This window comes from Gobio gobio, assembly GCF_949357685.1.
Source record: "Gobio gobio genome assembly, chromosome: 18".
NCBI lineage: Eukaryota > Metazoa > Chordata > Actinopteri > Cypriniformes > Gobionidae > Gobio > Gobio gobio.
The window spans coordinates 41,622,982-41,639,777 of NC_137111.1; the positions used below are offsets into that span (position 1 = coordinate 41,622,982).

General features: G+C 37.6%; 1 protein-coding gene across 2 annotated transcripts in view; it reads left to right on the forward strand.

Annotated features, from left to right (window-relative positions):
* Positions 1-16,796, forward strand: part of smoc2 (SPARC related modular calcium binding 2) — a 46,597-nt gene that overhangs the window by 23,415 nt on the left and 6,386 nt on the right. The window contains exons 6-9 of one of the 2 annotated variants that reach the window (XM_079841923.1): positions 1,273-1,323; positions 1,855-1,929; positions 7,209-7,395; positions 9,337-9,419. In XM_079841923.1, the coding sequence (XP_079698049.1) occupies positions 1,273-1,323; positions 1,855-1,929; positions 7,209-7,395; positions 9,337-9,419 (396 nt within the window). Of the gene's footprint in view, positions 1-1,239; positions 1,324-1,854; positions 1,930-7,208; positions 7,396-9,336; positions 9,420-16,796 lie in introns of both variants that reach the window. The other variant, XM_079841922.1, reaches the window with a different exon arrangement.

Below are 16,796 nucleotides of genomic sequence, written 5' to 3' on the forward strand. Positions count from 1 at the left end.
TCCAATTCTCACTATTAACTAACTATTAACTACGACTTTTGCCTCAATAAACTCATAATTACTGGTTATTAATAGTTCGTAAGGTAGTTGTTAAGTTTAGGTATTGGGTAGGATTAAGGGATGTAGAATATGGTCATGCAGAAAAAGGCATTAATATGTGCTTTTTAAGAACTAAGCCAATAATATTATTAGTAAATAGTGAGAATTTAACCATAAACTAAAGTGTTACCCTGCATTATAATGAATATAATATTGTCTTGAATTAATTAATTATTTACTACACTTGCAATATCATACACTCTAAAAATGCTGGGTTAAAAACAATCCAAGTTGGTTTGAAAATGGACAAACCCAGCGATTGGGTTGTTTTAACCCAGAGATTGGGTTGTTTTAAGAAAACATTTAACCCAACCGCTGAGTTAAAACAACACATTCACTGGGTTAAAACAACCCAATCGCTGGGATAAAACAACAATCGCTGGGTTAGAACAACCCAATCGCTGGGATAAAACAACAATCGCTGGGGTAAAACAACAATCTCTGTTTTAAAACAACCCAATCGCCGGGATAAAACAACAATCACTGGGTTAAAACAACCCAATCGCTGAAGTAAAACAACAATCGCTGGGTTTGTCTTCAACCCAACTTGGGTTTTTAACTTTTGTGTTACTTTACTTACTTTTTTTAACTTAATTTTTTTAGAGTGTATACTGTACTAGCAAGTCTCCATCTTACAGTCAAAGAAAGCAAAAAACGTTACGAGATATTTCCATTTTGATGGCTCAATGTGAGGATATATTGCCATAAAAGTTCTGAAGGGGAAAATACTTACCAGATAAACAATTTTTCAAAGCATATTTCTAAAAAAAACACGTATTATGTTGCAGGTCATTCTAAAGTTCCTTTTTTTTACTCACTTCAGCCAATTTTTATTCACATTTGGTGCTTGCTGTGTTCATTTTGGATGCGGTTTGCATTTATTTAACACATTTGACATATTTAACACAATACTTGAACCACACTGATTTTCTGCCTATAAATTTTATGTTTCATGGTGTCAAGCAAAGAGATTAAATGTTTGAACTGTGTTTTTCTTTCAGCGAGTCAGTTATAACCACTAAACCTCCTTCAGTTTGTCTTTCTTCTCTGTTTCTCCATCTCTCTAATCTGTCCTGGCCGGGCAATGTGCAAATGCTTCATGGCTCATGTGATGTGACTGTCTGACACTCGTAATTGTAGTTTCCTTGCAAATCTTCTCCATTCTAAACGCAGATCCTTCAACGGTTTTCGTAGTGGAACCCCAGCCGTCCGCTGATGAGGAAGGTGAGTGTCACGGACGCCTTCAAATGCCGTTTAGGTCGAGCGTTCACTACACTCTAGGAACTTCAGATATAGAATCTTTTATGGATCTTTTAATGGATTTAGTTCTAATTCGTTTTAATTTGAATGACATTTTAGGAATTAAACAGCCCATAACCTAGACAGACAGCAACAGATCTGGTCCACATCTGGTACACACTGAATCCACATGTACTGGATGTGGCCCGGATCTGGGCCGAAACTATGTGTTGCTGTCTGGGAAACATTTTAACACTCAAAAAAATTTGAATAACCCGTTAAACATGAAAGTATTATGCAATCATTTAAGACATTTCTCTTGAACCTTTTTGGCATAAAGCGTTCTTTAAAATGGGGTCAAGAACCCTATTGAACCTTGTTTTCTAAGAGTGCAGGGTTTGGAACAGAATTAATGTTTTGTGCATACGTGTGTGTGTGTGTGTGTGTGTGTGTGTGTGTGTGTGTGTGTGTGTGTGTGTGTGTGTGTATGTGTGTGTGTGTGTGTGTGTGTTTTAGACATCATCATGTCCCAGTACCCTACACTGTGGGAAGAACGGGCCCGCAGCCAACAAAACAAGACCAAAACACAATGTGAGTCACGAAAACAATGTGAGTTTTTTATTTTTATTTAATTTTTTTGTAAGAGAATAAAAAGAGACAAGCAGATTCTAATCTGTAAGTATTATGAAACGCTGTTGCTATAGTTGCTCAAACGCGCGCACACACACACACACACACACACACACACACACACACACACACACACACACACACACACACACACACACACACACACACACACACACACACACACACTTCTGGTTCACTATATCTTTGTGGGGACTCTCCATAGGCGTATTGTTTTTTATATGTTTTTTATTCGTAATGTTTTTGTACAAACTGTATATTCTGTGAAGATGCCTGACATGTTGATCTAATGAAGGAATCAACAGAGATGTCATTAAAACCCATCTGGGAAAAAATGACGACATGAACTCAATAACAGCTCTAATTCTGATGACATTATTACAGAGTTTTTGTGTTTCCTAATAGACTCATTTGTGTGTGTGTCTATGTGTGTGTGCATGAATAGCTTGATTGTAAAGTTCTCTTGATTTACAATCAATAAAACGTCAGTGCAGTGCAGTGAACGCTGATGGTTTTGATTACGGCTGATTCGTTGAGGTCTAAAGGGTGATTATCACTATTCAGAGAAGCTCAGAATAGAACTGAAAGAAAGAGAGACAAAGAAAAGATGGGGAAAAAAAAGCTTTTTCTAAAACAATGTTCACATGGAGCCAAAAACCTGACAACACAGAGAAAGAGCGAGAGGGTAACTATGAAAGGATGTGGGCGAGAGAATACAGTACCTTAGAAAATGCACTAAATACCACTAAATTGCTACACAATTTATGGGAAAAGAAAATCTAATTGCGATTTTTCTGATAAAAATTGTGATTGCAATTTAAAATGTGATTAAAAATGTTTGCTTTGCTTGTTTGTATGGCTGCACAATTTGTGCTCAAATTTCGTGATTATATATCAGTATGACTATAATTATTATAAAAATGAATACTTTAGAAACCACACATAATATATGCCCTGTCAACCAGTCACAATACCTTAGCACCCCTTTGACTTTTGCATAAAATATTCTCTCCCTCGTTTCCTTTTTATCTTTCTTTTTCAGCTCGCATAATCTTGCTTGCATTAGATGAGGCGGCTCAAAGCATTGCTGGAGAGCTGTGTTGTGGCACATGAGATGATTGGTTCCTGATGCAGAGAAATCTCACAGCTGAAAGGTTGCGCTCCACATGGATCATTCATGTGTTTCGGACTGTCGTAGTGTGCGTGTATCTGAGCCACATGGTTAAGCTCATGCTCAGGATGGAAACAAAGCATTAAGATGCCACTGTTTTCCTGAAACGGTGTGTTTTATGCAGCGATTCTCTGCCCAAGGTCACTATCTTCATTCGAAGGCACTGCAAACGCAGGCACACGGAGACATTGTGTAAATATTTATGCTGGTAGCAGGAGCCCAGTTCAGTCTTAATGTCATAAACATTCCTGCAGGCAAGCTCTCACTTTCACTCTCTCTAACTTTATTTTCTTCTCTCACTCCCTGCAACATGCTGTCTATCTATCTCTCAATGTCTGAGGCATCACAGTCCGGGCAGTCATTCACAGGCAATGTTCTTGCATGCAGGCACCATAATGAGACCAATTCAAATGAGCTTTACAGATAACTATGTAAGGAGTAAATGACGACGGGCCGTTAAATTTGAAGAAAATAATGCACACCAGTAGCTGTTACACCTCGGGTGTACATATTTTCTAATAATTCAATGGACCAGAGTCAATTATTCCGCTTATACTATGGTTACCACACGGTTTTTGTCCTTAAACGCTCTTGTACCTTACGCATCTCATCCCACACCTCTGTTGTTAATTCCAAAACATCATTTTAGAGCTAGTAACGGAGGCTTCAGCCACTGATAGCAGACTAATGCAGTTATTAACTCTTTCCCCACCAAACACGGAATTTTCCGTTATTTGTGAGAAAACGCTTCCCTGCCAAACACATAATTTTCCACTGTTAGACGCTAGGGGGCACTATTACGCATCTCCTGAATGAGTACAGAATCTCCTGATCAAAACACAGGCGAGGAAGACGTAAAAAAAACAAGAGCTTGTGTGTAAGCAGATGCATATGTAAAATAACGTGATCATCAACATTAAAATATAAATATAAATCAAAACTGCCTAATCTCACTGAATGAAATGTCGACCCAGGACGAGCTATAGGACTGTGAAGCTTTGGGGGTGTTGATTCGATCTACTCCATCTGTGTTTGATCATCGTTCTGAATCTGATCTGGATTGACCAAAACATGATTTTCTCAGCTTTTTATTCAAAATGTAGCTTTTTTATGAAACCTACTCGGAATGCATGAAGCTAGAATAAAATGTTTTTTTTTTGGTTTAATAAAAACAGAGGGTCTATTCTTTCTTTTGATGCATGTTCAGATATTCTATGGGCCATTAAATTTTTGTGAAAATTATCAAAAACCCTTGTTTGGCAATCACCAGACCAAGCTCAATTTAAGATTGAACATTGGTCTGGTGAGTCTGCTCTGTATTTTCTACTGCACAAGAGGCGTGATCAACGAGCATAATTCAAATGACTCTGTACGTAATTGACCTATCGGTAAGCCCCGCCCTCCTTAGTTACTGTTGCTAACTCGGACAAACAAACGGAGTTGCTATATCTTACAATGACAGCTGTCAGCGTGAAAACCTTATCCCAAGATGTTTTTGGAGACAGAATGTAGCGTATACCCCGTCCAAATGATGGCCAAACTTTACCGCTGGTTTATCAAGTTTATTATGTCCTTTTTCACTCCAAAAATTCATTGTAAGAGCTGAACAAACAAAGCATAAGAAGTGCGCATTAACGTCTCATTCACAAACTCTCTCTCTCCGTTGCATTTCCATTAACATACACAGCAAATTACACAAAAAGACTCATACAACTAACAGTAAACAAACATATACACAGACCGTATGCCTTTGCGAGGGTGCAGTTAATAACTGGTAAATTTTGTATGATCTGCAAAACAACTCCGACAAACTGCGTGCAAGCTCTTCCTTTCACTACATTACCCGTAGACTATAATACCCATCAAAATAGGAGTCCTCCTTAGTAGGACAGATAATGTAGACCTTAAACATATCTAAAATTAAATTAATTTACATATAACCAGTTTAATATAGAGAGGCACTGAAATGTAGACCTTCGTGTTTTTGACCTACAGTGTTACATGACGTGAGAACAGTTAGTTATTACGGTTTGTATGTAAGCAGGGACTTTAATCGTAATTTAACAAGAGTATGACAAACAGAAAATCCTCTCAGGATACCTGAAATCAGTGTAACAGTCCCTCAGGCACTACATTTTAGCATTTTTGTAGCATAAACACCATCAAACCGATGAGAGCTTCGGATTTTCCAATATTTCTCTTTGGCGCTGACACCTAAAGATGTCCGAGTTCCGGTCCCAGCGCAACTGATACTCAACTGCTATTGGCTCATCTGCGTTCGAGGGGAGGGGCTTACCGATAGGTCAATTGGATAGTCCTTCAACCAATCAGACCACAAGAGGCGTGATCAGTGGGCATCGATCCATCGCTTCTCTATTCGTCATCGTGTTAAACCCTCCAATAGCGCACCAGGTAGATAAGCCAGTCTGTGATTGGTTGACAGGAGCAGGATAAATGAATGTACAGGTTTCCTTTTAAAAAACTTTTTAAAAAAAACGCTGGTGGGGAAAGAGTTAATGCTGTTGTTAGAGAGAGAGAGAGAGAGAGAGAGAGAGAGAGAGAGAGAGAGAGAGAGATAAGCATGTGTGAATTACCTGAGTCTGTGCATATCTCAACAGTGTTCGGCAGCAGCGTCTCTACTAATAGTGAAACTGTAAGTTTATCTGCTTCAAGAATAGCGCTGTTATCACTTCACTAGTAAGAAATGTCATGTAGATTTTGAGTTGCTGAACCATTTTACTGATAAAATCGTCAGAGCAGCACAGACAACACGTTTCTGTGTGATACTGCGAGTATATGTCCATTTCAGGAGAGCGGGAGAAAGAGAGTATGTGCTTTCCGTACTTTATAAAACTTCATTTTGTGGCAAAAAACAAGGAAATAATTTGTTGTTTTTATCTGATTGTTTACTATATTTCTTTGCTTGGTCGGTGTCATTGTGGGTTTAGGTTCTTTTGCTGTTTTCGGCTGTAAGGACCTTTGAAATAACTGAAATTTGGCGAAGTGATATGGACCTGTAATGCGGTCAAGACCTGCCTGGAACTACTTTAGCCATGTTTCCCTGAAAATAATTGCACACGTTTGTTAAACAATCAGATTCAAGCATTCAACAGCCCTGTAGTATAAGATTATTTATCAATTGAATCATAAATTGATAGACCTTTGTTCAACAGCCAATTAAATGTAACAATAAAAAAATATTTTTACAACAGACGTTCTTTTAACCAGCTGAATAACATGTACATGATAATGATAGGCTATGTATTTAATGAATACAATTCTTATTTTTCAGTATAAATGGAATCATAAGTTGAAAAAGTTAAACATTTACATTTAATTAATTAGTTCAACTTCCAAAATGAATTTCAATTTAATTGAATTAATTTAAAATGTAATTGAATTTAACTAATTTAAATGTATTATTAATTCTTTCAACATCAGACAGCAATTAAATTGTTTTAACCAGCCGAGGCACATACATTGAATCATGGGATATCATGTTTAATAATAAATATGGCAGTGCTTATTTCTAGGTATAAATTATTTCATACGATTAAATTATTTGTTCAACAGCCAATTTTTTTAAATGAATTTAATTAAAATGTGAATAAATTATATCAGTTTAAATATAATTAAATTGTAATTTTTTATTAATTATTTTAACATCGGACAGCATTAATATGTTCTTTTATCCAGCCCAAACACATGCACAGGATTGTGGGATATGGATGTATCTGTGCCGCCTTCCAAAATCAAGATTAAGACCTGTAGTAGACAAGATATTAGTCAAACACTGGATTTGTTTGTATCCTTATTTTAGGTTGGAGCTTGTTCCGTTTTGTTCTGTTCCTCATAAGCTATTCAAATGACTTATTTTATGGAAATTGTGGTGCTTTTTTGGTGCTTGACAGCTCCTGGTCACTGTCTACTTTCACTGTACAGCAACACAGATGCTTGGCCTCACTTCACCACAGAGAACACTGACACTTACTCACTCAAATTGTGTCTCCTGCTGTATTTCACTCCTTTCTTCTGTCTCACTTTACCTCAGACACCTCGTGTGATCAAGAGCAGCTGTCGGCACAGGAAGAAGCAAGACAACATAAAAATGAAGCGGTTTTTGTACCTGACTGCGCCCACGGTGGCCTCTACAAACCCGTCCAGTGCCATCCCTCCACCGGGTACTGCTGGTGTGTCCTGGTGGACACTGGACGACCCATACCTGGCACATCCACAAGGTAAAGTACTTTGCTTAAGAAAACATATGTGTAGTGCAATTCTACCGTTTTAGCTCGGAGATCTACTTATTACATAAAAATCAGGTGGGAATTTCTCTAATATAACTGCAAGGATGTTATTACAGCATGTCTCTTTAACTTCAGCTTTAACAAAATGTTAAAATGTTATTTTAAACACTTTAAAATGCCTCTGGCACCTCAAAGAAACAGATCCGTCCTTATTTAGTTGCCAAAATACAACTTAAGCAGTTTGTCTCCATTGAAAGGAAAAACCCACCACTTGGCTTTTAAAATGGTAAGTGCCAGTCGACTTGTTCTCTTACAGTACATCTAATATACACCCGGGGCAGGTCTCTTTATTTGACTTACTATGGGGTACAAAATTGAGCTTCGGAGTCTCTCAGGGGCCAATACTTGGCCCGATCTCATTCAGTCTCTTTTAACATTGAGAGCAACTTGATGAGAACAGAATCCATGACGCTAAATATACCATCAAATGATTTTGATTAACTACTCATTTACTAACAGGCGGATCAAGAAACCTGGCAGAAAGACAAAACATAGTGAGTGTGTTTGTCAGGGGTCAGTGACACCCGCTGTATTCAGGGGCACCTTTAATGAGTGTAATGGAATGATGCTGTGGATTTCTGACCATCGCCAAATGTGGTATTAAGTTAACAAAGCCTCAGGCAGTGTGCCAGACAGCACATTAGGGCACGCATGGAAGTGCTACCTTCCCATCACCCTCCTCTCTCTCCTTCTCTGTCGCCTGGCAGTGATTGGAGCACATTTACTCTCCTAATGGGGCCATGAATGTTTCTCTTGTCTTACACTTCTTACCCACTTTTTCTTTTTGTCCACTTTTCTCTCATCCCATTCCTTTGTTTCCGGCATCTTGAGTCGGCCTTATAGTGATTGGATCCTAGTGGACTTGTTGGATATATAAAAAGATTATTTATATATATATATATATATATATATATATATATATATATATATATATATATATATATATATATATATATATATATATATATATATATATATATATATATATATATATATATATATATATATATATATATAAATATGTGTGTGTGTGTGTGTGTAGACAGCCGATGGATGGATGGATGGATGGATGGACAGACAGACAGATAGATGGATGATAGATAGATAGATAGATAGATAGATAGATAGATAGATAGATAGATAGATAGATAGATAGATAGATAGATAGATAGATAGATAGATAGATAGATAGATAGATAGATAGATAGATAGATAGATAGATAGATAGATAGATAGATAGATAGATAGATAGATAGCCGATGGATGGATGGATGATAGATAGGTAGATAGACAGACAGATAGACAAATAGATAGATAGATAGATGGATAGATGGATAGATGGATAGATAGATAGATAGATAGATAGATAGATAGATAGATAGATAGATAGATAGATAGATAGATAGATAGATAGATAGATAGATAGATAGATAGATAGATAGATAGATAGATAGATAGATAGACATACAGATGAAAGATAGATAGATAGATAGATAGATAGATAGATGATAGATGATAGATGATAGATAGATAGATAGATAGATAGATAGATAGATAGATAGATAGATAGATAGATAGATAGATAGATAGATAGATAGATAGATAGATAGATAGATAGATAGATAGATAGATAGATAGATAGATAGATAGATAGACATACAGATGAAAGATAGATAGATATGGTAATATCTATTAACAATAAATGGTAAATAATAATGTTATTATATTATAATGTTAATATTATTATCTTGTCTCCCTGTTATTTAACATTTTTCTCAGCATTGGTGGAATATTTGAGCTGTTAGACTCGTCTCTGTGCAAACAATAATGCTTTGTATTTCACTTTTGTCCTCCCTCTCTCTCTTGCTGTAGATTCGAACAACCAAAATGTGATGGAAATGCCAGAGCCCATCCAAACAAACCAAAGGACCATTACAGGAGCAGACATCTGCAGGGTGAGCTTATGTGTGCTTCTGAGCAGACGGCTAAATATTGTGCAAGGTTTGCTAAGAGAGAGACATACTTCACAACTCAAAACTAGCAACAGGACAATTTACAAAAACAGTGCAAAAATGAAAAACATCAAGCTTTTTTTAACCAAACAACCTTACGAATATTAAAAGAGGACCTCCATGAAATAAAAGTAAATACATTTTAATTTTAATATATTATGTATTGTTTAATAGGTGCACTTACTGCACTACCAGCTGTTCAATTTAATATATTTAAGTTGTGTTTGATATAAATTTCCATACTCAAAATGAGTCAAAATACTCAATGTTTCAAAAATGCATGTAAGCATAAAACACAAGGATGTGTGAATGTGTATCTATGTTTGTGTTTGGATGTGAGCTCAAGTGTGCACAGGTATGTGTGTGTGTGACATCTAGAGTCTAAAACCATCTCCTGGTTTCCCACGACCCTGCGGTCCGCATAGACGACAAGATGTTAACAGATCATCTCACTGACGAAAGGGGAGGTAGAAAAGATAGATTACAATAGATAGCACGAGCCTTGGAGGATGACAAGGAGGGATGAGTGTGGGGGAGTGGCTGTGATGAAGAACAGAGGAAAAGGAGTGGAGGGCGAAGATAAAAAACAGCAAAAAGGAAACGAGGGAGTGACTTCCATTTCCAGCATGAATTAATTTGTTGATTAGATTAGACTACATCTCTGTATGGGGACTGCGTGGTATATTGAACATTTACAGATTGGCAATATACACTACTGTTCAAAGGTTTGGTGTCTGCAAGCTGTTTTTTAAATTAATATTTTTAATGTTTCAGAAGATTTTGAACTTTTTATTCATCAAAAAATGTGTAGTAATAAGAAATGTTTCTTGAATAGCAAATTAGCATATTGAAATTATTTCTGGAGGATCATGTGACACTGAAGACTGGAGTCATGATGCTGAAAATTCAGCTTTGTCATCTTTGAAATGTATTATATTCATATTATTTATAATTAAAAATTAGTTTTACTGTATTTTTGAGCAAATTAATTCAGCCTTGGTGAGCATCAGAGACTTTCCAAAACATATAGTGATAATAGTGATAATCTTTCTGATTCCAAACTTTTGAATGGTAGGTTAAGATGAATGAACATCAAGCATATTAAATGTTTTTGAGTAAAATATCCAAAAACCACTAGGCCAGTGTTATATATTTTGTTCAGTTGAGTACTTACAATATCCCAAATGTTTCCAACTATTTGTAAATCGTGAGAAATTGCTATTTTAACCGAGGAACCGCGACGTGTGAGGGATTCGTCTGTCGATTGCGTCATATATGTTACCCTCGTTTTCCGGTTTTATTTTGTAGAAATGCTTTACTCTTACTGCAGTGTGAACAAGTGTCATAGCACACTCGGATGTATCTAATATGATAAACAGAGCTCATGACCGGAAAAGCGGAAGTGGCGCCGGCGACTGTGTCATAATAAAAGTCCCACCGGAGACTGTGTCATAATAAAAGTCCCACCCCACTTTTCATTAACAATCACTCCAGCGGCCTTGCTCAGCTCCACAGCACTCGGTCCTGCTCTGCTTCATACTACAGTAACGTTAATAATCACATCCATGAACATGATTTCTACCGAGTCCTATCCAGATTCTTTTCCACTGGCTGTGAGGTGAAGACCACATGTCCTAAGATTTTGCGCTCAAACGTGGCATAATCAAACTACGCCTTTGTTTTGAACAGGCAACCTCAAGTGAACAGAAAAGTTACATAGTGCACCTTTGATTTAAAGATTTTAAAGACTTTAGCACCACTAGCATCAGTGGAATTGCAAAATATTTTGACCATATTGAACAGTTCTACAGTTCAAATTCATTCGTGGTTCATTCAAATCAGCTAATTTCAGAGAAAATATATAAATGTGAAAAATCATGTGTATATTTATTGCTCAGGCCAAATACCCACCCTTACAAAAACTGTGGTGTTACCAACTTGGTGTTAGATGAAATAACACGGTTGCGTTTTAATATCTACCATGATGCTGAACGATTGCCATTATAATGCGCCATGGTATTTACAGCACATGGTACTTCTAAGAATACCATGGAAATACCACGGTACTGTTTTGTTAGTGTAAGTACATGAGCAATGCTTTTGTGCTTTGTCTCAGTCCCAGATAACAGATTCTAGAGTAACCCTGGCCAGACTTTGACTAATAGGATTATCTTCATGTTTTAATTAAGATTAAGTGGTGAAATAGGCTTTTGAAACAGTATGAGGTGTGAGAATGTGCGTGTAAGTAACGTGTTCTATATTTGTTTTGGAATCGGACACTCCTCCCTTTGGGAATTTCTTCAAATGTAAAAGGAAAAGTTCATTTTTAGTCTTATATTATTATACTGATTTATGTGATTTCATCAGACAGGATGGAACATTTTGGAGCAACACAAACCAACTAACACCACAAACAATCACAGAATTCATCAAATCAATTGCTAATACTCACTTATGTTTTTGCTGTTGATGTCCCTCCAGTAAAATGTCACTTCCTGGGTGATAATGACATCAAGGAGCTGGCTTTTGTTTTTTAAAGGGATACTACCAAAGACTATAGATATAGAAAGGCGGTTCACTCCTACACAGAAATGGTGCTACATGGCAGTAAACGTGGTTCTTGGCTCGTAATCATTGGGGAACCACTTTTGGTGGTTCTGTATATGGGAGTGGTGCTATACACTGTAAAACCGTATTGTTTTTTTTACAGGTGTTTTACCTGTATTTTGAATTACACATTGCATTAGTTTGTGTTTTAAAGTGTCTGCTGTGAGACTTCAGTAAAAACGGCCACTGTTGTGATTGGCTGACTTCTTTGCATTTAAAATGAACGGAGGTGGCGTGGTTTAACGAGGTCTACCAGGCACGAGCTGCTGCCAGAGAGACGGATGGACCTGAGTTCACTTCTCATCAGTTCTCAGCACATCTCAGTTCAGTGAACTGTTGTAGTTACTAGTATATACTTCAGGTTATTAGTTTATTTCTAGTCGGAGGAGCTGTCACTCATGTTAGAAAGTTAGTAACTTTAGTAAATCAGCGCTGACTGGAGACGCGAACCGTTTAGAACGATTCAGTCCGATTTGGTGAACTGATTCGGTTCACTAAAAAGAACCAGTTCAAAAGAATGATTAGTTCGCGAACCGGACATCACTAATGTACCATAGACGGAGCGATTGCTAACAAAGTTATTTATAGTAACTACTGAGTTGTGAGAGCGCTGTCAGCGCAAGTTTATTGTGTTTGTATCTGAGAGTTCTGAATAAACACGAGTCCCAGTCACACCGAGTCCGTCTTCATCCTTATTACCAACTTTGTAACACATGCAATGTACCATTACAGCTGTCGAGATGAACGAGTTACGAGTAGGTGTTGATTATAGCATTATTTTTTGATATTTTCCTATCATATGAAAAGCGTCAGTAATGCACATTGAGTACACAGCGCAAACAAAGAAAACATTGCAGTAATCGAATGTAATCCAATTTATTGTGGGGCTAGGCTGGCTAGCCCGGATATGCTCACGCTTACCCCCCTTCTACTTAATCTCACGCCGCGTTTGGTGCCTCCGCTGTGGGCCAGATGCAGTACTGGGGGTCGGGGATGTTGAAGGCCGACCGGCCAGTGCAGCCCGAGCTTCGGCGTGTGTGCGGTTTATCTCTAAAGATGTGGCTCTGCTGATGTTCAGCAGAAACGACTGTATGCACATTTTAGAGCAGATAGACGCCACGAGGACGTACAAAAACACTGACTGGGAGAGAGAGAAGCCGCTGCGTGTGCATGAATAATAAATAATTAGCTACACATAAGAAATCACTGATCACAGATCAGAAGGAACTGAAAAAAGACTTCTGTTTTCATTTGTACATCCAAAGACTTGCATGCCTCACTCGTTTAAAAGCCATGATCTCTTGAGGACAAACAAATATAACGCTCGCTTGGGCGTGCCAAATTCTCTGGGCGGAGGAAAGGGAGGTAACCGTTCCTGTTTTGACTTCATAACAGGAGACTTCAGGATTGGGTAGTCTGGCCTGTCATTTTCTCAAGGGCAGAGAAAGACAGCCAGAACTCGGTTTACACTGATCAACATTTCTATCCACTTGGGGACAATATTCAGGCTAGGGGAACTCATATTAATGTTGAAAAACCTCATAAAAAGAAAATTTCATGCCATGGGACCTTTAAGGGTTAATGGAAATTTCCGTAAAATTACTGGATAATGTACTGGCAGAAAATGACCAGTACATTTTCTGTTTTTATTTTTTACATTGTGTAGCACCTCAGTCATCCCAAAGAACCGGTGAAGAACCACTGAAGCACCAAGATTTGGTGCTATACAGCACTTAAAGTGGTTCCCCTATGATTATGAGCCAAAGAACCACTTTTAGTAGCCTAGAAATCTAGACGAACCCTAGCGGCAGAACATTTATTTTGCCGCGAGTGCAACTCTTCTGAGAGCTGGAAAAACCAAACTCTGGTCAGGCCAATCACAGCCTGTGTAGAGTCGGTGGGCAGGCTTAACATAATGACGGCATGTCACGGCAGATTGCGGAGGTTCTGCGTGCTAATCGTAAACAAAGAAGCTGACGAACAGCGGCCTTTTGAATCGGCTTTGGCCGCGACTCTGGAAGACTTGGAGTTAAGCTTTTCTTTGAGAAAAGAACAAAGAACGGCACTGAAGTCATTCTTAAGAAAGGAAGATGTGTTCGAAGTTTTGCCGACCGGATATGGCGAAAGTCTATCAACTAACGTTAGCTCGGCTTCACCTTCTTCTTTGCTCTGGTTGGTTGTAGTGCTATCCAATTGCGTGCAGAGGGGATTTGAAAGACAACCGTTTATCCCGCCCCTCGGATTGAGCCCTGTCAATGGTGAGTTTCCAGACCCAACATCTTGATGTGGGTCTGGCTTGTCAGGCTACACTTTTAGTGCTATATAGCACCATTTTATTTTAGAGGCTATTATTTATGAATTGGAGAAATGGCAACAAGCAATATAGCAGAATACGTCCCGCTTTCTAAATAAAAGAGCCAATCACTGATTGGTAAAGTGATTGCGTCTCTGCAGCTGCCGTTAGAAGCTCTGGTTCCCATAGAAGAGGCCTTAAATTCACACTTAGGACTGCACATGTGCATTGGCTAGTCTAGCCTGAAAGATTACGCTGTTTTAACACTATTTGAGCATAAGAATAGACATTTATGTGACAGCTCATGTCAGATTTTGTTGCCGATTTTAAATGTTATTTAATTTTGAGTTCGGCAAGCAGTTTTTGGAATTTCAGAATTTCCCCATTCTTGGACTTGAATGCCCGAAATAGCTGTCCGCAGGTGTTGCAAATATGGCCGCTAAGTGAAAAGACTTTCCTTGAAAGGGACTTAGATATTACAAAAGACTACCAGGATGGAGAGTGAGGACACAGTAAAAAAATATAAATTAATAAAAAACATAATTTGATTAGAGAAAAGACAATGTTTCCATCCTGCCTATTTTAATGCAAATTTTAGGATATTGCATTAAAAAAAAACGCTGGATGGAAATGCTAAGATGCACATACATTTTAAAAATGTGCATAAAAACGTATGCGCTCAATAAGGGGGATACATGTTTTAACCGATATGATATGGTATTGCATAATAAATCGCCTATTTTTCTTACTGGATAATAGCCTACACTACTCAAACCAAAGTTATTTCAATTGAACCCCAATGTTCAATTAATTTGTTATTTTTGTATTGAATAATATTGTATCCCAGGCAATATGAATCTGTCCTGTAGAAAATAGTAGAACTGACCCAGCTTAGTATGTCTGAGATGCAGATTAATTGCTGGTCTTAGTCTCCACTACTAGACTAGCTTTGTCATTGTGCGCTATGGTAAACATTCTAATATCTCAATATGTGAACAAATACTCCTGTGTTCCTCAGGTGTGTGTGTGTGGACGTTCAGGCTGCCAGCAGCATGTGTACAGGTGCTGTTGTGTGAGCAGCTCTCTGGTCACGGCTGGTTAACTGTGGTGTAGAAGGGGGGCTGATGGGGGCCGAAGGCTGCTGGCAGCTAAACGTCCACAATCCACTGCCAATACCGCAATTCTCATGACTATGTTGCAACTTGAGAGTTTTATGTAAGATCCACAAGCTGTGGGATTCTGGGTAATGCTGAAATGTTGTAAAATGCAGGATCTGGATGGGTTTGCTCAGGGAATTCTGACTCAGCGTTTTAATCAGGTGAAATAGCTGGAGAGTTCATTGAATGTCTGAATGTCGTGTCCTTATAATAAGAAGTGCCTTAAAGGAAAAGTTAATCACACACTGCAGGTCATTATCATCTGTAGTCTTGCTGGTTTAATAGAGCACTGCAGTGATTATGTATTTTTGAGGCCAAACCAGAAGTAAGCATCCCCGGTTACCTCAACAAAAAACCCAAATTGGTTTTTCATTGGCTTTTGGATTATTGCAGAAAATAAGCTCTACAATCGGCAGAAGTAAAAAGCTAAAATTATGCTATAAATTAACTACATCACAGTCACATGACTGTCAAGGTCACCATCACTAAGCTTCCGACAACTGTTTCAGTCTATTTTTAACCCTCATCCTTCCCTCGGGTCATTTTGACCCGGAATTCTTTTTTTTACTTTTTTTTTTTTTATGTAAAAATTGAGTGTTCAACAGAGTGGTTCAAGACCCTAGGACTTTTGTCACACTTGAACCACGAATACACAAAAAAATTACTGGATTCGAGGAGTTTTGTGGTTGAAAAAAATTTGACTCAGGAATTCATGGAACGTGAGGAATGCTTCAGTAGACATAAAAATGCTTAAATTTAAAACAAAAAATTCTAAAACCCCAAAAATGATTTTATAATGTCTACCTGCGTATCTGAATGCATACTGAAGAGAAATGACGTTAGGACCCAGCGGAACAGCTCATTTGCTCCATATAGCTATAAGGCCATCTAGTGGCAATAATTATGAAATATGATGTTACATAAGACACCCTATGTGAGATATTTTGAGCTGAATTAAAGGGGTTATGCATGAAATTGTGTTATTTAGAATTTAAGTTGTGCTTAAATTTTTATTTATTTATTATTTATTGATAAAATCTAGTCATTTAAAGGTAAATAAAATAACAAATAACTAAAAATCTTCAAAAATAACTGTTTTAAAAAAGGAAAAAATATTATCTAAATTAAATTAAATTAAATAAGGACGAAAAAAAAACCTGTGAGGAAAGAATTTGTTACAAAGTGCGAGGGAAGGATGAGGGTTAAAAACATTTCCCTGAAAGTTTGAGTTTGCAGTTTGCAATAGTTTGCAAGAGCGCAATT